The sequence below is a fragment of the Hemibagrus wyckioides genome, linkage group LG02 (assembly GCF_019097595.1).
Source record: "Hemibagrus wyckioides isolate EC202008001 linkage group LG02, SWU_Hwy_1.0, whole genome shotgun sequence".
Taxonomy (NCBI): domain Eukaryota; kingdom Metazoa; phylum Chordata; class Actinopteri; order Siluriformes; family Bagridae; genus Hemibagrus; species Hemibagrus wyckioides.
Genome location: NC_080711.1, coordinates 17,271,899 through 17,299,152, shown reverse-complemented (window position 1 = coordinate 17,299,152; position 27,254 = coordinate 17,271,899). Strand labels below are relative to the sequence as shown.

The window sequence follows — 27,254 nt, the reverse complement described above, 5'->3', positions numbered from 1 at the left end:
AAAGAATTTTCATTTTTATGTGAATTTTAATTTTATGACTAAGTATGACATCAGATGTGTTCTGACAATCTGGATCCAAAATCCTTGGCTTACATGACATGTCAGAAGGATCTAACAACATTTATTAACTAGCGCTCTCAAAACTTGAGTGCTCTTTCTTCACATAGCATAATATCTAATGTCAAATGTTGTTAAAGACAAAGTAAATGAAAGAATTTGAAGGACTTCTCAGTGAATCACAGTATGTGCTCTTCTCCCTCCAGATGCACCAAAGATCCAACTGATAGGAAATTTAGAAGAGGATTGTTCTTTATCTGCTGTATCTGTCACTTCTGGAGCAGTCATTGACCTTTTGTTGTATGTTATGATTTTACTTATTAATGCACTTAGTTATATAGTTATAGTTATAATATATTTAAAGGGATAATTCAGCAAAAATCAAGATTCTGTCTTCATTTACTCACCCTCATTTCGTTTCAGAATTGTGAGACTTTTGTTCATCTTCAGAAAAAACTGAAGGTATTATTAATTAAATCTGAGAGATTTCTGTGCCTTCATTGACAGTCTAGGCAACCACCATTTTGTCACTTCAAAAAGTTCATAAAGACATTGTAAAACAAATCCATCCAAATTTTCTGAAGAGAATCAATTGCTTTATATGATGAACAGATTGAATTTAAGCTTTTATTCACGTATTTGCATTGATCAGAGCACACATCAGCTATGGCAAATGGAAGCTCAAGCATGCTTGCTTGAATTGTGGGAACCAATGCTGTTCATTCTCGTGTGTTACACAGCATGTTAGAATCAAATCAAATCTAAATCAAATCTGTTCATCATATAAAGTGATTGAATTTCCTCAGGAAATTTGGACTAAACCACTTGATTAATATGGATTAGTTTTACAATCTCATTATGAAAGTTGTAGGAGGAACAGAATATTTTCATTTGTGTTATGAAAATTAACAAAAGGGTGAGTAAATGACTCTTGATGATTCTTCATTTTTGGGTGAATTAACCCTTTAAGAGACAATGTAATATTTATCCACACATTTTATCAGAGCTACACAGTCCCCAGAAGTCAGTAGAATACTGTGGAAAACAATACAAAATTAATTGAAAAAACAAGCTAAAAAACAGCAAACAGCACCAATTGTTCCTTTCTCCACTCGTTTCAAAGGTGAAATCATGATTTCATGAGACTTGGAGAATTGCCATTATTAGATTTTCAATTCATCCTGGGGGCTTTGAAGAACTGTTTGTGAAAAATTCTTGAAGATCTTGTATCGAGATTTCTTGTATCTTGTACATGCATCAGTTTTGTATTTCTTCAGTATGTTTTAGCTGAAAATGTTTCACAGATATCCTAAAGCTTATATTTTATGATAATTTTTTTTAATCAGTACAGTGAATAATAAATGTTAAATAAATTTCATGTTCATTGGTACTGTAATTTTTAAAATGAATTTATTTGTCTTTAAAAATAAAACTGTTTAATTCACAATTTTGAGCATGTCGACATTTTATTGAAGATGTTGATTCTTAATAATAAAAGAAGAAATTATTAAAATTACAGTGTTTCTCTGCAAAATATTTAATGCTGTCACTTTATTGAAGGTAGTGGTTCATAATAATAAAGGAAACATCTGTAAAATTACAGTGTTTTTCTGTAAAATATTTAATGCTGTCACTTTATTGAAGGTAGTGGTTCATAATAGTAAAGGAAAAATCCATAAAATTACAGGGTTTTTCTGTAAAATATTTAATAAAAATGTATGTAAAATGATTGTTTTTGCACTTTATTTCAATGAAATGGTTTTTCTATGGTTTTTGTTTGGCATCCACTGCTGCCAGTGATTTGACTGTTTTTTTTTTTACGAGATTTTTTTTTACAGTGTAAATAATTAAAATACCTCAAGCATGTCCTTGATCTGCCTGATTCTTACTGCTGTAGCTCCGAGCCTTTATGAGACAACATCCATTAGTTTTGGGGTGGTCAAGTAAGAATGGTCAAGTTTGGCAATAAAGATAGATTCAAGGCATACAATGTTTATTCTCTTGAAGTCTTTATTTATCTGTAGACAACACAAATGGAAGAATTAAATTAAATTGCAAACAATTAGGATAGACATAACCATTAAGCTCACCAAATCTACATTAAGACATTTATTAGAGCACAAGACATTGATTTCAGTAGGAATAGTTATATTACAAAAAATATTATACAATAATATGTAACTTTATTTCAAATAATTAAAGTATGTAAATTAAGCTAGAATTCATTAAATTCAAAAAGTATGGCTGTGCTTAATGGGTACATTTTAGAAAGAAATTACATAAGATGTAAGAAATTACAGACTGCCTCAACCCAGATTCCACTCCACAGTACACATCAGAAGGAGCTCTTTCCCAAAAAGGCTTAATATCAAATAGAAATCTGTTTAATTAAATTCAGTTTATCTGTAAAGTATTTTTACATTGGTTAAAGCAGCCTTACCAAACATTTATCCAATTAATTATTAGTATGGTAGCGGCAGCAAGACATCAAAGACTAAAGACATCATTAAACAAAGGGTGTACGTGACTGTGATTACCATTTAAAGACATCAGACTAGACGACTGGCCATTTCGGTGATACTCAGTTCTAACACTCAATTTACATTTAAAGTGAAACTCCTTTAAATTACAAGCAGGAAACACAGTATAAAATGTTTGAGCAGGATTTGTCCTGCATTCTTTTTGACTTTGATGAACCCAAAGTACTTGCCACTGCTATGGTGCAATAAACCTCTTCTTATTAAGATCTTCAACGCCCTTATCATTTTGTTTTTCTTACAGCTCACAAGACGTTTTATTAAAAAATCTTTTTATTTTAAACCTTCTGAACAAAAACTAAATCAATGAATACAAGTAAAAAGCTGTTAAAAGTTTTCACTATTCATTCTTAGTGGAGCGTCATTCATAGTATTAACTAGATGTACAAAAATAATAATAAGAAGTGATAAAACCGCAAATAAAACCATAACTAAAACATTTCATTTTTTTATTTATGCAAAATGAACTCCAGTTCTATGATGACTGCACTGTACATGGGTGAGCTGCACCCTAATGTGACGGAGCCCATGATTATGAAGAAATTCAGCTCTTCAGGACACATTCACTCCATCTGTCTCTGCAGGGACAAGAAGACTGGCTCCTCGCTCGGCTATGCTTTTGTGAACTTCAGGCATTGAGCCAGCAGTAATACGCACCATACGGAACAAAAGAGAACGCTGTTTCTTACACTATTTCTATCTCAAGTTATAGTATGTGCCCCGAATGAAATGCACTTATTATTTATTTATTAGTTTTTTATTTTCTTTTATGTGAGATTAAGTAAATTAACTACTAAGACATTTTTCATGACAATGCACAAATAAAATTCTAGCATGAATAACTAGCATGAATTATCTGTGCTGACATGATTTTGACTTTAAGACTCTCCTGAAGGTTGTTGAAAAATGAAAACTGGCCATGTGCTTATAATCACTTATTTGACACACAGCAATATTTTGCCTTCAAATTCAAATTCAGAAGGAATTGTTTCATCACATCACAGTTATCATCTCTATGTAGCTGTGCAAGACTCAGGCATGTTGTGTAGACTATAACCACTCCGCATTTCTCTTACAGTTAACAACAATTTCTTCAATGACAGCTGCAAGAATAAGAAGAAGACAATGAATAAATAAACATTGTACTGATCGTTGTAGATATTATGAAGTGGTCTGGATCATTTTCATTTTAATTAAAAGAGTTTGATTAAAGAATTTAAAGAGAAACCTGTAAATGTACATTTATTAACTAGGACAATTTTAAATTGTCCTAGTATTACCTGAGATTACCTGTATTACCTGAGAAAAAAATGCAGTCATTTGTCATTTCCTGAAAAACAACAATGCTTTTGTTTACATGGATTTTAATTTAAATAGTCTATTACTGTTCCTCAGTCTGGCTGGACAGATGTCTACCGATTTCTCAGTGAGAAACACATTGCAATATCTCATTTCATCTGATTTTGGCAGCAGACTGGATTAATGCACTCAGCTAAAATTCAAGATGATTCTTGATCTCTCTGACCAGAAATGCTTACTAACTTACAGAATAATATATAGTCATGGCTAGAGAATAAAAACAGGATGGGAGAAGAGGAGATTTCAAAAGAACTGGAATCCACTGAGCATGAAAACTTGAAAGCTCAGAAAGCTTGAAAGATTCCTTGAATAAAGTGGATTTGCAAACAAGTATTAAAAATGGCAATTTAATTGTTTATAATGGGGGCTTAGTTATTAGTGTGATTGCCTCGCACCTCCAGGTTAGGGACTCGATTCATGCCTTCTCCCTTCGAGTGCTGAGTTGGCACATTCTCATCGTGTTTTGGAGGTTTCCTCTGGGTTCTATGAAATTCTTTTAGGATAACTAGCTTTCTTAAAATGGGTGTAACGAACAGAGGGGTTCTCCATTAATCCTTCTCTTCATTTTTTTTCAGTGTGATGAATTTATGGACCGGCACATGACATCTATCTTGTTGACTTATCTCTCATTGCTTCATGTCCTGTCATTAATAAAACAGCTGCAGGTTACACCTCTCTGTTTTTTTGGCCTGTTACTCATGCCGCAGTAAATAAAAGCATACAAGGGAATTTACATAGCAAACTGCATTATATAGCAGAGTTTCTTTCTAACAAGATTCAGACCTCACTATGTACATCTGCAGGTTATACAAGCTTTTAGAGAGTATGTAGAATTATAAGTAAGACATAACTGATTAAAATGATTCTAAATTTACCTCATTTTAAATTAATACTATACACAGAGCTGAAAATTAATATTTGTGTGAATTTTTACTTACACTATGGTAAAATGATCTTCCCTCAATATCTTCCAAAGTTGTTTAAAGTTTTGTGTGATTTTTTACAAACACAGTATTGGTCTGGCAACCAGTAACAACAGAAAGTTTCGTCCTCGGTGTGAACTTAAATAAATTGTCAATATTGAACAGTCGTTTTGCAATAAATAATTTATATTAATATAAGCAACATGGTCATTATTGAGTCAAAGTAACTGACATCAGGTTTGTTGACTTATCAGTTATAATTGTCAGATTTCCTTCATTCACATGGATTCTGTTATTCATCAGTTACTTACAAGTCCAATGGCACATACCCTATATTTGACTCAGGCCACTCAGGTTTTTCCACTCCAACCTGGCCTCCAACTATGTCTATTTGGACCTCATTTTGTAAACAGTAGCATTGTCAAACTGGAATAGATTTAGGCTCAGCCACTTAGCTCCAGTCATCCTGATACATAGACATGCTTGGACTATTTATGGACAAATATAAGTGGTAGCTTTTATTGAAAAGGTCAAAATAAAAGTAACTTTTCATACTAGGTACCAACAGTTAGAAGAATGTGTGCACTGAGCACTCAATTGTTTCTTGTATTGGTTGTATTGGAGAGTTTCATGTTTTGTTCTAGTCTGCTTGCATCTCAATTCAATTTAATCTTATTTGTAGAGCACCTTTAACAATGAACAGTGTCGCAAAGCAACTTTGCAGAAATATATCAATTCAGGATGTAAATTATATGAGTTTTACATTTATCTATATATCTGTATTGTTTTTAATAATAGGTTTAGTTAAAAATGTGTTTCTTGTCTTGTTAAAAATAACAGGGGGGTGTATTCCCTAATTTCTTAGGGTTTAAAGCATTTTTCTTCTTTCACCTTAATTTGCATAGGTCTGGTACAAATATGTGGTCTTGTTTTATGAAGATACCTAATACTTTTTTCATTATTTACCTGGAAAGAAGTGAAGTGAAACATTAAAACATGTAACATATGAAGGGTATGTTGTAACATAACCACATAACAGATTAAAATCTCCCCTTACAGTTTAATCTGATTTAATAATAATAATAAAAAAAAAAATTATGATATGTCAGTAAAAACATTTATTATCTTATAAATAAATGATATTTAAAAAATGGCTTAGAAATATGCAGATGAAGCAATGTTAATTAATTAATTTACTTATTATCTTATTTATTATTATCTGTCTGTGTATGCTATCTATGAATTAGTTATAGGAATACATAATCATCCCTCTGTATTACCTACCTCCTTTGAACACAAGCCATCAGTCACTACAGATGCTAGCTAAATATTATGAGCGTAAGTACCGCCTGATCTTCTGTGAAAACTTGTTGATGATGGGAGTAACCGAAAGAGGTTACTAAATTCGCCTCATTTTAAATTAACACTAAATACAAAGCTGAAAATTAATGTGTGTGTAAAATGTTATTTACACTATGCTAAAATGGCCTTCTGTTTACACACAGTGCTGGCAACCAGAAAATACAGGGATTCTTGTCATACAAGTGTATGTGGAAAATACTAAATGATGGTTGTTGTGTTGTGTTTAAGTGTTCTGTTCCATCAGGTTTGTTATTGTGCCTTCAAAACTAAGCCTAGTATTATTTGATTTATACAATTTTACTGCTAGATTAATACAAATTTTATCATTAGAATTGGCATAAGAACTAATTTACTAATTTAGTTTAACCATGGCTGGAGGTATAGGGTACTCCATTGAGCCATAAACCCAGTACACAGAAAAAGAAAAATTAGACATATTTTACAATATAATAATAATAATAATAATAATAATAATAATAATAATAATAATAATAATAACAATTATCTTAGCTCTTGGAAGGCTTCAAAGCCTTAAAAACGCATGGCCAAGCAGAATTTCAGTTTGACCCCTTATTCCCCATTGCAACCCTTGAAGTGCCACGTGACATTACCACGTGATACTCATAACGGACGTAGTTAAACCACGTGGGTAGTTTCAGCCAATAGATCCGTATTTACAACCTCCATCATCTTCCTGATCTCCTTTTGGGTTGAAATATGAGTTTACTTACGAGAATATAATGTGTAATGTGGATGAATCTGTCAGTCTGCATTTTATTCATAAAACGTTCACATTTGAGAACCATAAAGACAAGCATGCATTAACGGTGTCTGTCCCAGAGGTAGTGAAAGTGCGAATGATATATTATTCATTGTAGTAATAATTTTGTACGCATTACCTAATACTGTATTGGTTACATGTTTAAATCCAGGTCCTTGGTTCGCAGTATGGGATGTACGTCTGGCCCTGTGCGGTGGTTTTGGCCCAGTATGTGTGGACCATGAGAGAGAAAGTACAGAGGAAAACCGTACTCGAGGTTAAACCTTTTTGAAGATCTCTACTATTTATTAATCCGTTTTAGTGTAAAATGTAAAATATAAATCTAAAAATTACAGGTAGTTATTGGGTAATAAGTAATGTTAAATATATATTAAATGCAAATGCGAAAGCACAGGGTTGCCCGTTTTGAGCTTTGTTCACCCGTAGCGCTTTCAAGTAGGCATTCCTATGACTGGTAGTAATGACGTTTAGCAGTGGACGACACAACTAGCCTCCCAAACTATTTTCTTGGTGTTAAAATTAGATTACATCATACAAAATAAAGTGGCTCGTATTTATAGTTGCTGCACCAATTTACTCAATTTACTAATAATTGCGTACATTTTTTGGACACACGCATCTTGTTTGCAATAGTTGCTGTCACTCATGTGGTCTGTCACCAGCTCTTAATGAAAATCAGTGGTCTCCAATCACTTTCAGACAATTTAAATTTAATTACTAAATAAAGTAAAATCATGAAATGCTTTTTGTCCACATCATAAAAAGTAGAATGAAAAAAAGATATAGACTTTAAATTAAAAAAAAATAAAATAAAAAATGCACCTGCACACTTTTTTTTTTACCTCTCTGGTGTAAAACTGGCAACCCTTGCCTGTAGTTTTCACAACTGCACACACAATCAAATGCTTAAAATAGAAAACTATGTCCATTTTACAAAAAGCTAATTTTGGGAGAGATTTTAGGTGTTTTGTGTGATTTTGCTAACACCAGTCATTAACCTGTTCTTAGTTACATTACCTTGAACATGGTTGAACAAAGGTATGTCTAAATCTTCTGAAAACAAACTGCCAGTCTGTATGCTTCATGACTATATGTTGTCGACTTTTTAATTGTTACAGGGTTTGTCACAAAATTCATTAGATAGTAACCTAAAACAAAAGTGCTATGTAGTACTTTAAATTTACTTTTAACATTTAGATTTACTGTGTATTTAAAATTAACACAGAAATCTACACTGTTGAGATTCACATGATTCACCACCTACAGTCAAAAATTAGGAAATCCCACTGAATATTCAGTTCTTTTTTAAGAAATGTCAACATGTCAATGTCTGATCTTGTTTTAATTTGTACCTGTAGTTGAAAGTGATGTAATTGCATGTAAACAAAATATCACTTTGTTTTTACTTATTAAACAAAAGAAATAATCAAAAGTGAGGAAAAAGTTAGGACACCCTATGTCCTAATAGCTAGTGTTTCCCCTATTGGCTGAAATAACCTCAATGTGACGTTTCTTGTAGCCATCTACCAGTTTCTGACATCAACTGGACGAAAGTTTCCCCCACTCCTCAATGCAGAATTCTTTCAGCTGTGTGATGTTTGGGGGATTTATTTCATGCACAGTCTGTTTCAAATGACCCCACAGGATCTCAATAGGATTTAGATCTGGGCTTTGACCTGGCCATTCCAGAATTCTCCATTTTTTACTTTTCAGCCAGTTCTTGGTGGATTTACTGGTATGCTTTGGGTCATTGTCATGTTGCAAGGTTCAGTTCCACTTTAGCTTCATTTTTTTTTTTTGACAGATGGTCTTACATGTTCCTCAAGCACCTTCTGATACAATGTAGAATTCATAAGAATTCTGTGATGGTGACCTGGCCAGGTCCTGCTGCAGCAAAGCATCTCCAAACACTTCCACCTCCATGTTTCATAGTTGGTATGATGTTCATTTGCTGAAATGCTGTAATTGGTTTATGCCAAACATGCCCTGTTATGGCGTCCAAATAATTCAATTTTAGACTCATCTGTATGAAGCACATTATTCCAGACATCTTGGCCTTTGTCTCTGTTTTCCTTGGGAACCTTCAGTCTTGCCTTCATGTTTTTTAGACAGCAAAGGTTTCCTTCTTGCATACCTCTCATAATAATTAAAGTTGTGTAGTCTCTTTCTGATTGTAGATTCATGCACTTTGACATAAACTGTAGCAAAAGCTTGCTGTAGGTCCTGTGATGATATTTTAGGGTTTTTGGAGACGTCTTTAAGCATCTTGCAGTCTGCTCTGGACAGTTTGCTTGGACAGCCTGACCTGGCCATGTTGGCAGTTGTTTTAAATGTTCTTCACTTGTAATTGATTTTCTGGACAATGGAATGGCTGATTGCAAATTCTCTTGAGATCTTTTTATATCCCTTACCAGACTCATAAGCAGTGATAATCATCTTTCTAAAGGCCTTAGAGAGCTCTTTGGATCTCACCATGGTGATGCCTCTCACTTCAACAATTAAGAGCAAACCAAGCTAAATGTCTGAGGTTTAAATAAGGCAAGCTTCCTTCAAAATGCCCTGTAACAAAGTTCTAATAATTTGCACCTGATGTGATACACCTGTAGGTAATTTGTCCTTACTTTTTCCTCACAAGAATTTGGATTTTTTAAAAATTACATGTTATAGATCATTTAAAAAAAGACTTTTCTTTGGTTTTATTTGTTTAGTTATATTACTCGAATATTCCAACATTATTAAAATGAAGATCATTGTTTAGCTATGTTAAAAAAACACACACACACAGGCTTTCATGGGTTGTCCTAATTTTTTCACAAAACTGTTTGTGTATCAGAATGGCCTTAAATGTTGTAGAGAGTAGTTAACATTTCAGATTTTGTATAACTTATATTTCTACATAGCTAGGTGCTGGGGTGAGCTTGCCAGGAATTGTGGCTGCGAAATGTGGAGCTTATGTGACTCTATCAGACAGTGCTGAAATTCCTCTGTGTCTAGAACACAGCAGGCGCTGCTCTGAGCTTAACGAGCTGCCTGGAGTGCCTGTGGTTGGTCTCACCTGGGGAGAGATATCACCAGAGCTGAGGTCTCTGCCACCTGTAGATATTATACTGGGATCAGATGTTTTCTATGAACCTGAAGGTGAACCTGACTCTGGTTTCATGTTGTTTTCTTTCTTGTAAGTCTTGCCTCACCAACCACATCTAATTTTTCCTTTTATCAGATTTTGAAGATGTGCTTGTAACAATCTCATTTCTTCTAAGGCGAAACCCTTCTGGTCAGTTCTGGACCACATTTCAAGAAAGAAGGTATCAGTCCCCATTTATTTTAAACCTATTGCAATTAATGAAAAAAGCTTTTGAGTAAAGAATGTCCTGTTTATTCATAATACAAATGTTCAGTTAAGAAGTCAGTCAGGTTGTTACTGAATTATTATTAGAGAACACTGGTGTTGGGGAGGTGACTGTCGATGATTAATTAAAAAAAAAAAATTTTGTTTCAGTTCAGACTGGACTATAGAAACCTTGCTGAACAAATGGAACCTGCAGTGCACTGATGTCCCATTGGATATATTTCATGCAAACAAAAAACATCTAGCTGGATCGACTCTGCCTGGAAATCATTCAATACAAATGATGATTGTAAAAGCACAGACTATGACATAATTGTTTTTATTTGTAACCATAATGTTGGATGAAATAATATCATATAATATCTATACTATCTCTCTCTCTCCCTCTCACATACACACACATTTGGATAACCGACAATTTACAAAATAATAATATGGTTCTGATGTCTCAGATTTTATTAGTGCATTTTGCCTCTGCAAAAGAGATTCTCATTAGAGTCAATGAATCAAGACATTAGGACATATACACTCACTGAGTACTGTATTAGGAACACTATACAATTACTGTGTATGGCCCCCCTTTGCACTCAAAACAGCCTCAGTTCTTTGTGGCATAGATTCCACAAGATGTTACAACAAATTTTCCTTTGAGATTCTGAGCCATGTTGACAAGATTGCATCACACTATTCCTGCAGATTTTCAGGTGCACTTGCATGCTGTGAATTTCCCAATCTACTAAATCCGGAAGGTATTATTCGGGATTCAGGTCTGGTGTTGGCATTAAGGGGTCAAAAGTGTCCCAAGAAAACCCACACATATTCACCTTTACCAACCTGGACTGGTGACACAAGGCATCATTGATCCTTCACTTCAAAATCATCATTAAACGTTTTGGTTGTAACTATGAAGAACAGTGAAGGTATGTGTTTTGCATAAACAGATGACTATAATGGGCACAGTGGCTAATAAATATTAAGAAAAGAAAAAATACAAAAGTTTAAGGTTAAACTTTTACTTTTTTTAATGTTTAATTCTAGGCAATGCCTGTCTGCAGTTTTGCAATGGAAGTATATTGATTCTGAGACAGTATTTAAATATATAATTCAAATTTACTCTTGAAATTCCTCTATTTATAAGGAATTGCTATGCTGCACTTTGCTTGTGTTGAGACCATTGTATCCAATTCTGTTGATTGTCTAGAATTATGCTTGAAATTATGTGAATTTAAATTGTACATTTTTCAGCTTATGTAGTATCACAGTTTTGAGTGGTGCACTAAACCAACTGTAAAATTTAGAATTGAATTACCACAAAAGCACAAAACAGTGACTTTAATGGCTTATATATTGTATATTTTAAAAAAAGAGACAAAAGACATGTTTTATAGCAGAGATGAGTGAGCCAAAAAAAGTAGTATACAAAATTCTGTAGAACTACACATTCCACACCAATCCTGGGGATCCAGCAAACTGTAGAAAAGACAAAAATGAAGTCTTCTGGGGCCAAATTTTACTGGCATTAGATGCTGTTGTAATCTGAGTTTTGTCTGCAGCTGACCACCATCCATTCAGCCATAAAGAAAGAGAGGGTGCCAGTAAAGCCCACCAGTACCATAATGAGCAGTTGCCAGTATAGCTGTAGATAATTACTGTAGAAGAAGGCCAGAGCTGCAGCAATGGACTGCAGAGAGCATGGGAATAAGAACACATGATTTTTCCAGTCCAATAAAGAAGACAATTGTCAAAACAGTCAAAAGTACACACACATTATGCCTCTTCAAATTTCCATACTGCAATAAATGACTAACCTTTTAAAATATATTATAATACACTTATATTATTGTATACTTGTAATTATATTAGAATAGATTTTCTTATAGTAGAATTCTTTAATGTTAGCTGCAAAGGGCCTGTGTGGCTACAAGCTTTCCTTCTACCCAAATAGGAAGTGAATTTGAATTTTGATTGATTGCAGACCAAGAATAAGTAATCAAACAAGTAGCATCAGGTTCATTGTTGAGATTATACACCAAATCAGCCATATTAAAACCAACTGCTCAATATTGTGTTGGTCTGCATTATGCCTTTAAAACAGCTCTAACCCTTTGAGTTATGGACTCCACAAGACCTCTGAATGTGTGCTGTTGTACCTGGCACCAGCTCCTTTAAGTCCTGCAAGTTGTAAGGTAGGGCTGCTAGTGACTGGACTTGTTTGTCCAGCACATCCTGCAGATGCTCAGATCTAGGGAATTTAAAAATATGGCCCCCCTTTGCACTCAAAACAACTTCAGTTCTTTGTGACAGATTCCACAAGATGTTACAACAAATATTCCTTTGAGATTCTGATCCATGTTGACAAGATTGCATCACACTGTTCCTGCAGATTTTCAGGTGCACTTGCATGCTGTGAATTTCCCATTCTACTAAATCTGAAAGGTATTTTTCAGGATTCAAGTCTGTTGTTAGCATTAAGAGGTCACAAATGTCCCAGGAAAACCCACACATATTCACCTCTACTAGCCTGGACTGGTGACACAATGCTGTTTTAGAGGCCAAGTCAACACATTGCCATGTTCCACAAACCAATGATGGAACAATTTTGCTGTGTGCAAGTCATTTTATCCTCTTGAAAAAGGTCCCTGACAGTAGGGAATACCATTGCCATGAAGTGGTATACTTTACATTTAGGTAGGTGGTACATGTCAAAGTGCAACATTTTGCAACACTGTTTTGGTATGTGCTACAATGTTAAAGTAGCAGCCACATGACTGCTTGGACCCAAGGTTTCCTAGAGCGTTGCACTTCCTCCACCAGCTTGCCTTCATTCCATGGTATTATTAGCAGTAGAATCTAGTTGAATCTATCTTTTGTTTGCTGTGAGTGAAATGAATTATAATTCAACATTGCATTTCTATTGTTCTTCATTAAAGAATATCATAAACATATGGTCAAGCTAGAAGTGAAGAATTTTTTGTCCTTAGCTGACCACGTCATTTGATAGGTGCTAACCACTTCACACAAAGAACATCCCACAAGGCCTGCTCTTTTGGAAATGCTCTGACCCAGTCAGCTAGCCATCCTAAATTGGCCCTTGCTCAGATCCTTATGCTTGGCCATTTATCCTGCTTCCGAAGCAACTTGGAGAACTGACTGTTCACTTGCTGTTCATATATCCCACACCATGATAGATGCCATTATAACAAGATACTCAATGTTGTTTACTTCACCTGCCAATGATTTTAATGTTATGGCTGATTGGTGTATACAAGTAAAATATAAAAATAAATTATTTAAGTGCAGACCTTCAGTTTAATTAAATTAACCTTAATTAGACCTTAATTTGAGGGTACTTGCATAGAAATAGGGTGTAGGGTTTTCTCCTGGTTTGTTTTTGTATACCTTTCTGAAGTTCATATTTATTATCTAATACATAAAGCAATTTAATTCAACTCGTACATACTGATTTGTTTATATATTACTGACTTGTAATTAGGGCTGCACGATTAATCGAAAAAAGAATCATGATCCCGATTCACACAGAAACGCAATCATCTTTCTTAATGACGGCAATTCACTTGCATGTACAATATTTCCCTGTATTCAGATGCGGCATTCACGTAATTACTTTACAACAATCCAACATGATATATCAGTCAAACACAGTGTAAAACCAAACCCTATTAATTCACCAATCAGACCGACCACTTCTCTCCTCTCTCTTCCTCATTTGCGGAGTTCCACTGTCACTCAAGTGATGTGCAACAAGGTGGCAGACCAAAAAGATGGTCTGTGCAACCGCAGTGATGTTAGCTTGATATTCAGACATTCGGAAGCAGTAGTTTAGGGACCGTCGACAAATTTCTGTACGACTGAAAAAAAATAACTATTCCTTCAATAGCTTCAATGTCATGTGACCCTGTGACCCAAATCTAGTACTAAAATAATCTACTTGTACACCCCCACAAGGTACACCTCTTCTTATCCCAAAAAATGTCTTCATTGATTTTTCTTCATTTAACTCCTCCCTTCTTTAAATAAACAAGTCATTTTTTATCATGATTACACACCGTTTTTATTGTTATTACACAATAGTCTTCTTAAACACACAAGCAGCATTTCCATATTTTTTTTCTGGCTGTTTGAAGCTGCAGTGTCCATTCCCACACACTGTGCATGCATCCATCGATCACATGCATCACAATGGACCTGTTGAGATAATTTGAGATATATATCTATATCTATATCTATATATATCTCAAATTATCAATGTACATGGCCAATGTACATGGGTCAATGTACATGGCCGGGCTGCTATAGCCAAACCTTTGGTCACTCGTGCCAATGCCAAACGTCGGTTTCAATGGTGCCAGCAGCGAAAATCTTGGGCTGTGGACAATGTGAAACATGTATTGTTCTCTGATGAGTCCACCTTCACTGTCTTTCCCACATCCGGGAGAGTGAGGGTGTGGAGAAGCCCCAAAGAAGCGTACCACCCAGACTGTTGCATGCCCAGAGTGAAGAATGGGGTTGGATCAGTGATGGTTTGGGCTGCAATATCATGGCATTCCGTAGGGCCAATACTTGTGCTAGATGGGCGCGTCACTGCCAAGGACTACCGAACCATTCTGGAGGACCATGTGCACCCAGTGGTTCAAACATTGTATCCCGAAGGCGGTGCTGTGTATCAGGATGATAATGCACCAATACACACAGCAAGACTGGTGACAGAGTGGTTTGATGAACATGAAAGTGAAGTTGAACATCTCCCATGGCCTGCACAGTCACCCGATCTAAATATTATTGAGCTACTTTGGGGTGTTTTGGAGGAGCGAGTCAGGAAACGTTTTCCTCCACCAGCATCACGTAGTGACCTGGCCACTATTCTGCAAGAAGAATGGCTCAAAATCCCTCTGGCCACTGTGCAGGACTTATATCTGTCATTCCCAAGACGAATTGATGCTGTATTGGCCGCAAAAGGAGGCCCTACACCATACTAATGAATTATTGTGGTCTAAAACCAGATGTTTCAGTTTCATTGTCCAACCCCTCTGTGTGTGTGTGTGTGTGTGTATATATATATATATATATATATATATATATATATATATATATATATATATATATATATATATATATATATATATACACACACACACACACACACACACATACATACATACACATTATATATATATATATATATATATATATATATATATATATATATATATATATATATATATATATATATATATATATATATATAAATAATCAAATTATCTCAACAGGTCCATTGTGATGCATGTGATAGATGGATGCATGCACAGTGTGTGGGAATGGACAATCTGCAGCTTCAAACAGCCAGAAAAAAAATATGGAAATGCTGCTTGTGTGTTTAAGAAGACTATTGTGTAATAACAATAAAAACGGTGTGTAATTGTACTCTCTGTACACCTTTGACTGTGTGGCCACTTCCAGCTCCACCAACATCATGAAGATGGGGACGATACTGTGGTGGTGGGTCTGATCTCCAATAACGACGAGACGGCCTACCTAGAGCAGATTAAAAACCTGGAGACATGGTGCCAGGTCAACAATCTCCTCCTGAACGTCAGCAATAATGCAATCCCAATAATAGACTCTTCTCTCTGTTGAGGTCAGGGAAATGTTTCAGTTCCTTGAAGGCGAACACAGAGAGAATGAGGAGGAGCTTCTTCCCGCAGGCCATTCGGGCCCTCAACCAGTACACCTAGGATCTGGACTCTCTGGTCTTACCCCCACACAACATAACATTCTACCTCAGCTGATTGTTGCACATGCTAATATTGCACTACTCTGTACACACAATAACACTCACTGTACATCTTCTCTGTACATCTTTGTGTGTGCACTGCACTGTCACTTTACTCCCTGTTAAACTGGACATTATATTTTGCCTCATATACACTTCTACAATATATTTATATATTTCTTACATATGCACACTGTACATACTATACTCTTTTGCAACACCATTTCAATGTTGACCTTTTATCTACATATATTCATATACTGTATCTTCTGTACATTAGAGTCTACACATTTATTTATATTGTTTTATTTTTCACATATACTATACATATACTATATTGTACTAATATATATATATTTATTTTTGCTTTTATATTTTTACACTTTTATATTTGTTATATATACACATACATAGACATATTTGCATATGCATATCTGACAGTTGATTTTCAAGTTTACCTTTTTAATTTTTTTTTCCTTCCTATTTTTCCCTATACTTCTTAACTATATCCCCTATCTTTTCATGTCCACACATTTTCTTTTTACTCTTTCCTCTTTCATGTAAGACAGTCGTAAAAAGCATTTCACTACATGTCGTACTGTGTATGATTTCGTATGTGACAAATAAAATAAAATTTGAATTTGAATTTAATTGTGATTAAAAAATGACTTGTTTATTTAAAGAAGAGAGGAGTTAAACAAATGAAGAAAAATCAATGAAGACATTTTTTGGGATAAGAAGAGGTGTACCTTGTGGGGGTGTACAAGTAGATTATTTTAATACTAAATTTGGGTCACAGGGTCACATGACCTAGAAGCTATTGAAGGAATAGTTATTTTTTTCCAGTCGTACAGAAATTTGTCGACGGTCACTAAACTACCGCTTCCGAATGTCTGTCTAATGTCTGAATATCAAGCTAACTTCACCGCGGTGTCAGAGCACGTCTTGGATTTCGAGCGGCAATTCACGCAAAAGGGAAAAAATGAGCACCAGTGAGGAAAATCCTTGTGGCGACGGTGAGAGTGATAATGCAACTATATTGGTACCGAAAAAAGGAGCACATTGCCGTCACCACAAAATACAGTACAAGTTAGCCATGAAGGACAAGGGAGCCACGCCAAAAAATACCAGCCGCCAGACCACACAAACTTCCATAACTCAGACATTACATGGTGCTTCCCCATACCCCTCAAGTTCCCAGCGGCACAAAGACATAACTAACGCCATCGCTTATCACATCGCTAAAGACATGGCTCCAATAAACACTCAAAATGTTGATCGGTTAGTGTTCTTGGCCAAGAAAGTTCTTTAAGTTTGGACAGTTGGAGTGCACTAAAATCACACGGGCTAATTATTTTAATTATTTTAATCATTATCGTTAACCTTCTATTGTTTATGTTCAACAGCTTACAGCTTTTAAGTTACTCACCTTAAGGGGTCTAAAATAAGGAAAAGAAACTAAATTTTTTGTTACTTTTAAGTCCAGCATTTTATTATAACTGAAAGTCTTGTGAAGCACTTTTTTCACTTGAGTGCAATAAATGTTTTGGTTGATAAAATGAGAATTGTGTGAGAGAATCGTGATCTTATTTCCCATGGAGAAAACTCGTGATTCACATTTTAGCAAGAATCGTGCAGCCCTACTTGTAATACTGTCTACTATAATTTGTAAATATGGACCTGACTGTGAAAGGTACGTTTATAATGGTTAGTCATTATTTACAAGTAAACAGTTTGATGTATGTTAATTTGCTTTGGCTAAAAATATTAATAATAGAAACATGAAAATTTCAAATTTATGTGAATTAACGAAACAAGTGTGTTCACACTGCATAAATCACTTTAAAGGAGTCAAGTTCCAAATGCAGTTACACTGATTCGTGTTTCCATACATTCAATAAGTATTTCATCAGGTACACCAACTGAAGAGCTGCACTTAGTAGGCAGACAGTTACTTACTGTTGTCCATCTGTTGCTATAAATAATTTGCCAGCCCCACTGATCCATAAGTGGACACAGACCAGCATAGGGCATTACCAAAAGATTTTTTTTTGTTGGGTGATGAGCCATAAGTCACGTAACTAATATTGGGATTTTCAGAAACTTTAGTGTAAATGCTAGGTAGACAGTGCACCAAGCAAAAGCAAAAGTCTTAACCAGGTAGTTAATTAATTTTAGATCCAGTAATAAATAGAACAAAACCTAGTACACACATAACCTATTTCATGGTTACTTTGAAGTGATAATATATTGCTGGATGAATTTCATCATGAAACTTATATTAAAAAACTAATAAATATCTGATTATAGTTAAATGCCCAGTACCCATTACTTCATAGCACTCTTGTGTACAAAATACAATAACAATTTCTTTAACAGGCATACTGCCATACAACATACAAACAATGAAATGCTGTGTTTTACCTGTACAAACTTGAAAACAGCAAATGCTGGTGCACTGTCATCACGAAATATAAATCCCACAATGCTCAGCAGTTGTGTGTTGAAACAGCTATCACCTAGCCCAAGCAGAAAACTGGAGAACAATGCCAACTCCTTGCTGATTCCAGGGTAAACGTGTCATGGTGAAAACAGAATCAAATACAAGCCAAGATAAGTGGATAAACCAACAGCTAATATACCTTATGAAGAATTTCACAGTTGCTAGCACCACTACTCATAGACATGTTGCTGCAATTATTTGGCAAAACTTTTTCAGAGCTTTTTAACTCAATAGGCCTATTATTCTGCATTACCTGGGACTGATGAAGCCTTGCAGCTGTGTACCCTCCTCTGGGGCTAAGGGAGCATCACTAGCTATGTTCAGGAATATTAGGTAGAAGGCCAAAATATGGGTGATCAATCCCAAAAGCACCACAGGGTTCCTTCCATACTGATTACACTGGTTCAGCATTCCAAACACAGACCCACCTAATCAAAGAAATATCATTATATCTTTGCGTGTCTCACAAAACTCTATCATAACACAATCACAGAATCTTACCAAGTATTTCGCCAACACCAATAAAAATCCCAGCAAGGCCAATGAGACTTTTTGCATCATCACCAAAGCGAGTCATGGCTCCTATGGATGTCCCATAAACACCACTGTAAAATGTCAGTTCCAGCCCTGTAAAAGAAAAACCATCTTTTACATTCTCAGTTTGTGAAGGTGGACTACATCCTGTTTTCCTATAACTGTTTCTGTGGTAAATTGCATTTATGTTTTCAGTCTTTATCATGAACCCTTAATCACTAGCTGCAAAACATTACTAAACCTAAATGAACTATCACATTTGACAGTGGGTGTCAGCTCAGTTGTCAGTGAAATTAAAAAAAGTCAAAAGAAACCTTAGTGTCCTTGGAAACAGTGTGCAATTTTAGTGGAAAATAATAATAATTTCTTCTTGAATTATTAATTTGCATTTGTTTCAAGCGTTCTTTAAGATTCCAAATCTTGCTATGGGTTTTTATGACAAAAAAAAGCTCCCTTCTGGAAAGGGATTTTTATTGTAAAATGTAAGAATGTAAATAGTTTTGGATTGGGCTGTAATTTTATAGCTAATTAAGTGGCTAAGAACAAGTATTGGATTTACCTGTGTAAGCAATGGATATGCTTAGCAGCAGCATTTCTTTGGTCATGGCCAGCTGAATGGATTTCTCTGTTAATACATCATACATTACTTAGTAAACTAGGTAGCTGAATTTACATGAATGTTTTGAAGCATTTTACAACAGCACAGAAACTTACTGAATGCCACCAAAGCCTGAGCACCTAGACCCTGGGGTCCTCTGCATAAAAACACAAACAGTATTGAGATATATTAAGCATTATCTATTTAAAGCATTTCTTGCCAAACTATAGGCTCATGATTTCCATACTAACATCACAACTGAGTCACTTTCAGAAGCTTCTGCAGGCAGCGGTGATTCAGATCTGTCAGATGGGACAATTTCTGTCTCAGTCCGCTGAATGAGGAAGAACAGGAAGTTTCCAACCAGACTGATGATTGTGAGTGAAATGAACACTGTCTGACGGTCTTTATCTGAGACACACAGGGAAATAGCCATTAACTTATGAGCATTATTTCCAACTACACACAACTGTACATACAGTATGCACTCATACCACTGGGAAAACATCATAACCCTCACCTGATATGTGAACCTTCCCATGCCAGGCAACATAAATATAAAGATTGCCAAAGAATAAGCTGCAGGAAAAAACATACAAACAAAAGTAACCATCAGTTTATTCTTGCTTGAGATAAATTAATCGCAATTATTATATAGCAAGAAACATTGAAATAAAAGCAGAGACACCTAAACTGCAGCAAAGCCCAGAATATCCCACTGTTTCGTCCAATTGAGGAGTCACTGGAATTAATGGTGAGAAGGTTCCCTTGAGCTGTCCACAGAACTGTGAAATAATAGTTAATAATATCATTTAAAAAGTGAAAAAAGAAGAGGATGCCACAAAAGTTTGTAAAAGTGTTTAATAAGCATCACACTGTACCTGCAGCTGCAATTCCAACCAAGACTGAAGCAGTGTAAAAACTCCAGGTAAAGGGGTGAATAAACATAGCAATGTATCCACTAAAAAGAAACCATTTCCAATGAATGAATATAACACTATGTGCTTAATTCAATTAGAAAAACATACATTTTCATTGCCCTGACCTTACCTGTAAATTAGTCCACTGAAAAAGAGTGACAACTGAGGTCCAATGACAGCTACCACTGAAGGGGCAATTAAGTTTGATGCAGAGAAGACTCCATAGATAATAGCCATGCTATCAAATAGGAATTAAGTTAATGTTAGGAAAAGACAGTGTAATGTCTTATAACAACTTTTCCTCCTGCTGCTAATAATGTGACCTGCTAGACAACATTAGCCAGTGAATTGACAGGACATAAATTCTGGTAAATAAATCCTGAGATTCCCTAAAGAGTAATAAAGAGTCGCATGACTTTTACTACAAAGGAAAATGCACTCACAGCAATACAAACAAGCTCAAAAAATACTTGCAAAAGATAATACCTTGTGTACCCACTTCCATGGAATTCTGTGCTATTAAAACTCTTGATAACAGTTTGCTGTAAAAAGACCAAACACATTTAACTAAACATTTTTGTATAATTTATGTATATGCCTTTGCAAAATAACAAAATGTATTCAAAAAATGTGAAAAAAAATGGAACGGCAAAGTGAATTTCATTTACACCGAAATTAAGTTTAAAACATTTAAACATTTTTTTTTCCCTCATACCTCAATGTTTCCACAGGTCTGGAAGGCAGTGAACATTAACATAAAGCCAAGACCCAATACGATGATGTTTAACAGTGATTTGGTTTCTGGCCTCATCTTGGTGTTATGTCCTCACTCGACAACACCCTGAAAAGCACAGAAAGATAGCAGATAACTGCTGTAAGACAACCATGTTAACAGTTCCTCAAATCCTACACAATACAGTATGACAATCTGGTCTACAAACTGTGTTATGGCCCTGCTAAGGGCTCTTGCGTTAAAGAATAGTGCAGGTTTAGTAACCTGAGCTGGAGACAGATGATGAAAAGCTGGGTTTGTGGGGTATAAAGGTACTTTAACACTGGTGTACACTTTGTAAGACACATGGAAGTCTGAAGTATAACAAACGTAGCAGGAGGTCCCCTCAGGAGCGAACTAGACTGTACCAAAAGGAAAGAAAATAAGATATGCTTCTACACCACATACTCTGTATTCAACCCACCCAAATGCAAATATTAAAACGCCACTGTCTTCTACAAAATGCACGGCAAGGTACCCACACACTTACCTAGTTAGTCTTGACAGAGAAATTCCTTTGTGAGGGTTATGTATGTGCCCTCACTTGCTGACCTGTTCGTCCTCCCTAGGGTTGCACTGTGATGTGACAGCAATGTGTAATGGTTAAACAATAAAACACTTACACAGCAGACATTCACATGACATAGGCAAACAAAACAAATAGCAGAAAGAGTTAGCAGAGTTAGTGCAAAGCTAAGCACAGACACTTGGCACAGAAGCATAGCAAAGCATACAAATTAAAGCACTGAGAAAATAAAAGGAGAGCAACAAGGTAATAAACTGTGTGTGTGTGTGTGTGAGAGAGAGTAGCACAGGGCTAGCTTAACATCACTGCCATGCTCACTTTAAAGATAGGACTCCTCCCATTTTGGGTGCATCCCCATGATCAACGCGATAAAGATGACTGACACTCCAATCCACCAATCAGGCAGAGAGCTGCAGGTAAAGGAAGAGGTAAAGAGAGAGAAAAGGAGCAAGCAAGCGAGCAAAAGAAGGCAAAAAGCAGACAAAAAGACGCGTGCACACTAATGCTTATGAACGTAACACACCCATCTGAATAGAGCAAACAGGTTTGTGAATACCTAGGTACACCTTAAGTATCAGGCTTGTGAAACTGTCAGCTACCACATTTTTAGGCCTTCTTTTAATGATTTTATAAATTATAGTTTTGTGCAATGAGTGACCATCGCAAAAGTCTCTGGTTCTGTTTATTTATATGAGCTACACACACTAGAGGTTTTTCTTCAGTATATACAACAGGGAGGAGACCAGAACCAACATAAATAGGGATAAAAAATAATTACAGTGCTAGAGGCCCTTCCCTGATCTTTATAAAACTTGGAGGAGTAATAACATACTGAATTATCAGCTATCAGCCCTACACTAAGGGCACTAGCATCCAACTTTAAAAAATTTTAGCTAAAGCATGTCTCAACAAAAAGACTTCTTACTTCATAGCAGCTCTTTTTGTCATATGCTTGCTGTTTAAGAGACTTATTTATGGATAATTGTCCATCATGCTACAGAACACAGGTCTGAATATATCCTTTTGTTTCTCTGACCAATGAATGTCTAAATGTCTAAATGTCCAACAAGCCCAGTACTCAGTCCTCTTTTGTTCTCCCTCTATTTTGAGTCTCTTGATAGTGATATCTTCACATGGGTTTTCAAAAACTGCTGTGGAGATGACCCTCAACTCTCATTCTCTCGATCCATACCTCAGACACTACTGTTTCTGCTCAGACCTCAGTATGTAAAATCATCAGCTGAAATTTAATTCCAGAAAAACTGAATTGCTGTTCATCCCAGGTCAATATCATTAAAACAATATTCTTTCACATACTCCATATATATATCAGTTAGCCAAGCATGCCATCCACCTTTTATGTGTGATGAAAGTTGCTTTCTCCCAAATGGCCTTTTACCAGTAAAATAGTGTGTACAATGATGTCATCCTTAAAAAAAAAAAAAACACTGTCAGCATTAGGGCAAAATAAATTTGCCCTTGAGCTGTTACCAAACATCATTTTGGTTATATCACATTATTGGTTGCATCCCACATGTCCTCAAATCTAGTATTACTGAGACAATTAATTAGCCAGTTTACTGTCATTTTACCAGATGACAATATTAGAAGACAACATCAGAACAAAGCGTTTGTTTGTCTGATAGGCCTCCAAGTAACTGCCCACATGTCGTGAAGCCCATGTGTCTGGAAGAGACTCTGCAATAGGGCATTCTGGGAGATAGCGGTGGAAAAAAAGTCTCTGGCTGCAACATTATATAATGTTAAGACCTGTCAAGACCACTGGTTTTGATCCTAAAGCAAATAGCCATTACCTTTTCAAGATGTCAACTTGTGCCAAGTACAGTAATGAACTTTTGAGGTTTTAACTATTATCCAGTGATGTGTATATGATGTGTGCACAGCTATTAAATAAAAACGAATGATGATGTTTCATCAGGTTGCAGACATTTTTCTGTGAAAGTCAAAAAGACACTTGAGAAAGAGTATGGATAATTGGTATTTCTGTCATTTCACTGAAAGACTATCTCGGGCCATTTTAATTGCCAGTGACACCTGTGGCTTGTTCATTAATGTTGAAGATTTACAGAGATACATTTGGACTTCTCAAAAAGCAGCTTTGTGTCAATGCCTACTGTTAAAAGCTGTATTAAAAAAAGGACTAAAATCAATTTTGAACCGGGTAAAGGTCTACATGTAAACTGTGAAAACTTTAATCCAACTACTTACAACGAAGACTACAAGATTACAACTAAGCAGCTATAAAGGTCGAGGGACTTGCTCATGGACCATGACAACTTGGTTGTGCTGGTAAATAAATTCATACCCTCTGACCTGCAGCTCAAAGGCTTAACCAGTGAGATACATCACTTTGACAACTGACTTTTACCGGTTTCACCAGGTTAAGGGCCTGTGGTCGGACCAAGGGCCATGGTAGTCCGGTGGTGCTTCAATTCGCAATTTATTTTACAGTGCTGATAAGACTGAAAATATTGTATTGTTTTAACGCAATAAACCACTCCGAGAATGTGTATTTCTTTTTTATAAATCATTAAAATTCAGGAAGAATAAGAGGTGCGAAGTGCCTAGAAAACCTGTTCAGTATTTCACAACTTATCATCATTACAGCATGAAATGCTGTAACGCATTAAAATCGTGTTTTCGGGTGTCTAATATGAAAAGCTACAATGACGAAATAATGTGCAGTATACTATTCCCCAGTGTTAGCCTCCAAGCACTTACCGGTGGTAAGATCCTATCGTTATTTCTCACAGTTTTCAGGATCTCAGAACCATGCCCAGCAGACGTCCATGTAAAAACTTTACGTATATTTAAATGATTTGAAGACACCAAACAAACCTTACAATTTCGGACAGTTTTCACGCTGCTAACTAATAAGAACTGCTCTAATGCTGAACTCGTAAAAGGACTCTGTCATGTGAGGAATCAGCTGACAATGGCCAAGCAACCCGCTTATGGGTAATTGAGTTTTTTTTAAGGAGAACTGTCCTTCGAAACAAGGTGAAATGTGTTATTTCTATTAATATAAAACGCAGATATTTAACGTATTCAACATAGTTGTGTCGACGCATTGTCTTTACGTGGTTGTTTTGTAGTTGTTTGTTCTGTCTTACCACTTTTTAAGGGGTAAAATTCTGGACGGGAGGCGAGAGACACGTGTGCGCGTGCGCACTAAATATATATAATAGCAAGCCTAGAGCGACTTTTGGCACGGGGAGTGGAGTATCTGGTTCAGTGATGGAAATAAGAGGCCGGCGAGTTTCTTTTCTTTTTCATTATTACAACTTAGCGAAATGAAACCGTAGAAATATTATAGCAGCTATTAAATAGAAAAACATTAGACTGGATAAAGGGACCATAATCCATAATATCATTTTTCCCTAAAAATTAAAAGCAACGTGCAAGCAGATCAACAACACTTATAAAACTGATCAATACTAGATGTCTATACACCAGTATCTTTACTGTAACTGCTTGTTATTTAAGAGTTAGCTGCTGTAAGTCCTCCTGCCTCACCCCCACACAGCCCCTCCTCCTGAATTTGATCAGACTACATACTTGTGATACAACATCCAACACGAGCACTCTCTACATAATTAGAAACAAATGAATGTATGTTGTGCTTTGTTGTCCATATTAATAGTGGTGAAATCAAATTATTTATAGTCACTAATATATAAAATATGTCTGTACCTCAAAATTAGAACCACTTTATTACTAATACTAGTATTCTTCTACAGTTGTAGCTAATAGCAAGGCACCAAAAAACTGTCACTCAATGTTTTTGTTTTTCAATATACTCTAGAGACTACTGTGCATGAAAATCCCAGGAGAAGTAGTTATAGAAATGTTACCGTCAGAATCAATGAGAGCAAATATTTCCCCATTCTGATGGTATATATAAACCAATGCTGCTGGCCTGTATCTGCTGCCATACAATTGGCTGATTAAATAATTACATAAATGAGTAGGTGTGCAGACATTCCTAATAAAGTTCTCCTCCTCAACCATTTGATATGTGATGTTCTGCTTTTTCTTAATCTAAACCGAAAATTTGATGTCAAGTTAATTTTATAATTAATAGATTTGGGGAAGACATATAGCACCAGGAACAAAAAAAGAGATAGGAGTCTATGGACATGTTTGTTATTAGCAGGACAGCAATTGAGTTTAACATCACTGGTTTATATGGAGCCTAAAATAGGCATTCTGTCTAAACATCTGTGTTTTTATTGTATGACGCTATCCAAAATAGACAACTATACTTTCCTGGCTTTTATATTATTTTCCATTTCATTAAATGTTAACCTAATTTGATTATTTAAGCAATGTAAAACTTTGCATCAGATTCTATGCAATCAGTCTGTCAATATAAGTGCTAAATATTTGGGCATGTGGCTGCGATATACATAAATGGACAAGGATGTGGTAAAATGTGGAGTGGAACACGAGATAGGGAATATGGAGAAAATGTTCAACCGAAATGTTGCAACTGTGGGGGAGAATATTGCACAGCTTATGGAGGCTGTGAAATCGGGTGAAGAACATTAAAAGTAGAGAACATCAGGATTAAGGAAGGGATCATATATGTTGAAGCTATAAAAAGAGAAAATGAAATGACAAAAATCACTGAATTCACAACCATGACAGGTCAAACTCAAAAGTATCAGTGCAGAATCAACTAGGATTCATTCATTATTTATTATATGATTATATTATTCATTTTATCAAATAGAAAATAAGGGATTAAAATAATAATCAGACTAACAGAGAAACACATGGACATAAAATAATCAAAAATCAGTTAAGCAGGCACTTTAATGAGGAGTTAAAGTCTCCAAGGAGCACAGATATTCTTTGGGAAGGTATATAATGTGTTTTGAGATTGGAATGTAGTACAGTGGAATGCAGGAGTTGCTTAGCAAATGGACAATAAGTTAAAAAGTATATTTACGATTTACAACAATAGCAGTTTTCATTAGTCTAAAAAAAAGTGATTAATAATAAAACTCAGGAATATGGGAATCAGTGGAAAAATGTACAATTAGGTGTTGGATTTTTTATTTGAGCGAACAATTCAGGTTAGAGTGAGAACATCTCGTACCATAGGTAGAAATGTACCACATACAGTTAAGACTTTTTAGGGAGCAATACATGAAGTTGAAGAGTGGGCTCAGCAATGGGGTTTCCGTATATCAGTTGTGAAAACACAGGTAATTTG

The 27,254-nt window shown here is 35.5% G+C and overlaps 2 protein-coding genes across 10 annotated transcripts; one reads left to right on the top strand and one right to left on the bottom strand.

The window, feature by feature from the left end:
* The first annotated feature begins 6,900 nt into the window (after positions 1 to 6,900).
* On the top strand, positions 6,901 to 11,684 carry mettl23 (methyltransferase 23, arginine). Of its 3 annotated transcripts, none has more exons than XM_058411637.1 (5): positions 6,901 to 7,080; positions 7,171 to 7,275; positions 9,920 to 10,194; positions 10,280 to 10,324; positions 10,519 to 11,684. In XM_058411637.1, exons 1-5 carry the CDS (start codon positions 6,979 to 6,981, stop codon positions 10,679 to 10,681), a joined length of 690 nt encoding a protein of 229 aa, XP_058267620.1. In that variant the 5' UTR covers positions 6,901 to 6,978; the 3' UTR covers positions 10,682 to 11,684. The 3 variants fall into 3 exon arrangements, with proteins under 3 accessions (XP_058267620.1, XP_058267629.1, XP_058267611.1); XM_058411646.1 differs by having other exon boundaries at positions 9,920 to 10,157; positions 10,519 to 10,610; XM_058411628.1 differs by having other exon boundaries at positions 6,903 to 7,080; positions 9,920 to 10,157; positions 10,240 to 10,324.
* A 1-nt stretch (position 11,685) lies between these two features.
* Positions 11,686 to 24,964, bottom strand: mfsd11 (major facilitator superfamily domain containing 11). Of its 7 annotated transcripts, none has more exons than XM_058411587.1 (17): positions 24,755 to 24,964; positions 23,367 to 23,441; positions 21,977 to 22,062; positions 21,712 to 21,848; positions 21,430 to 21,555; positions 21,201 to 21,256; positions 20,845 to 20,952; positions 20,676 to 20,755; positions 20,483 to 20,579; positions 20,315 to 20,373; positions 20,046 to 20,205; positions 19,911 to 19,951; positions 19,756 to 19,821; positions 19,164 to 19,289; positions 18,916 to 19,090; positions 18,584 to 18,719; positions 11,686 to 12,049 (listed from the first exon to the last, which is right to left on the bottom strand). In XM_058411587.1, exons 5-17 carry the CDS (start codon positions 21,523 to 21,525, stop codon positions 11,888 to 11,890), a joined length of 1,362 nt encoding a protein of 453 aa, XP_058267570.1. In that variant the 5' UTR covers positions 21,526 to 21,555; positions 21,712 to 21,848; positions 21,977 to 22,062; positions 23,367 to 23,441; positions 24,755 to 24,964; the 3' UTR covers positions 11,686 to 11,887. The 7 variants fall into 7 exon arrangements, with proteins under 7 accessions (XP_058267570.1, XP_058267560.1, XP_058267588.1 ...); XM_058411577.1 differs by lacking the exon at positions 23,367 to 23,441 and adding an exon at positions 22,331 to 22,422; XM_058411605.1 differs by lacking the exon at positions 21,712 to 21,848.
* Between the last annotated feature and the right edge of the window lie 2,290 nt (positions 24,965 to 27,254).

Bases quoted from the DNA above. Each gene is read 5' to 3' on its own strand.
- mettl23 (XM_058411628.1), top strand. From the start codon at position 6,979: ATGTGTAATGTGGATGAATCTGTCAGTCTGCATTTTATTCATAAAACG. The intron at 7,081-7,170 runs GTAGTGAAAGTG...GTTTAAATCCAG, and splicing joins TAACGGTGTCTGTCCCAGAG to GTCCTTGGTTCGCAGTATGG. The intron at 10,158-10,239 runs GTGAACCTGACT...TCCTTTTATCAG, and splicing joins TGTTTTCTATGAACCTGAAG to ATTTTGAAGATGTGCTTGTA.
- mfsd11 (XM_058411587.1), bottom strand. From the start codon at position 21,525: ATGAGGCCAGAAACCAAATCACTGTTAAACATCATCGTATTGGGTCTT. The intron at 19,952-20,045 runs GTTAGTATGGAA...GTTTTTATGCAG, and splicing joins GAAAGTGACTCAGTTGTGAT to AGGACCCCAGGGTCTAGGTG. The intron at 19,091-19,163 runs GTAAGATTCTGT...TTCTTTGATTAG, and splicing joins TGGTGTTGGCGAAATACTTG to GTGGGTCTGTGTTTGGAATG.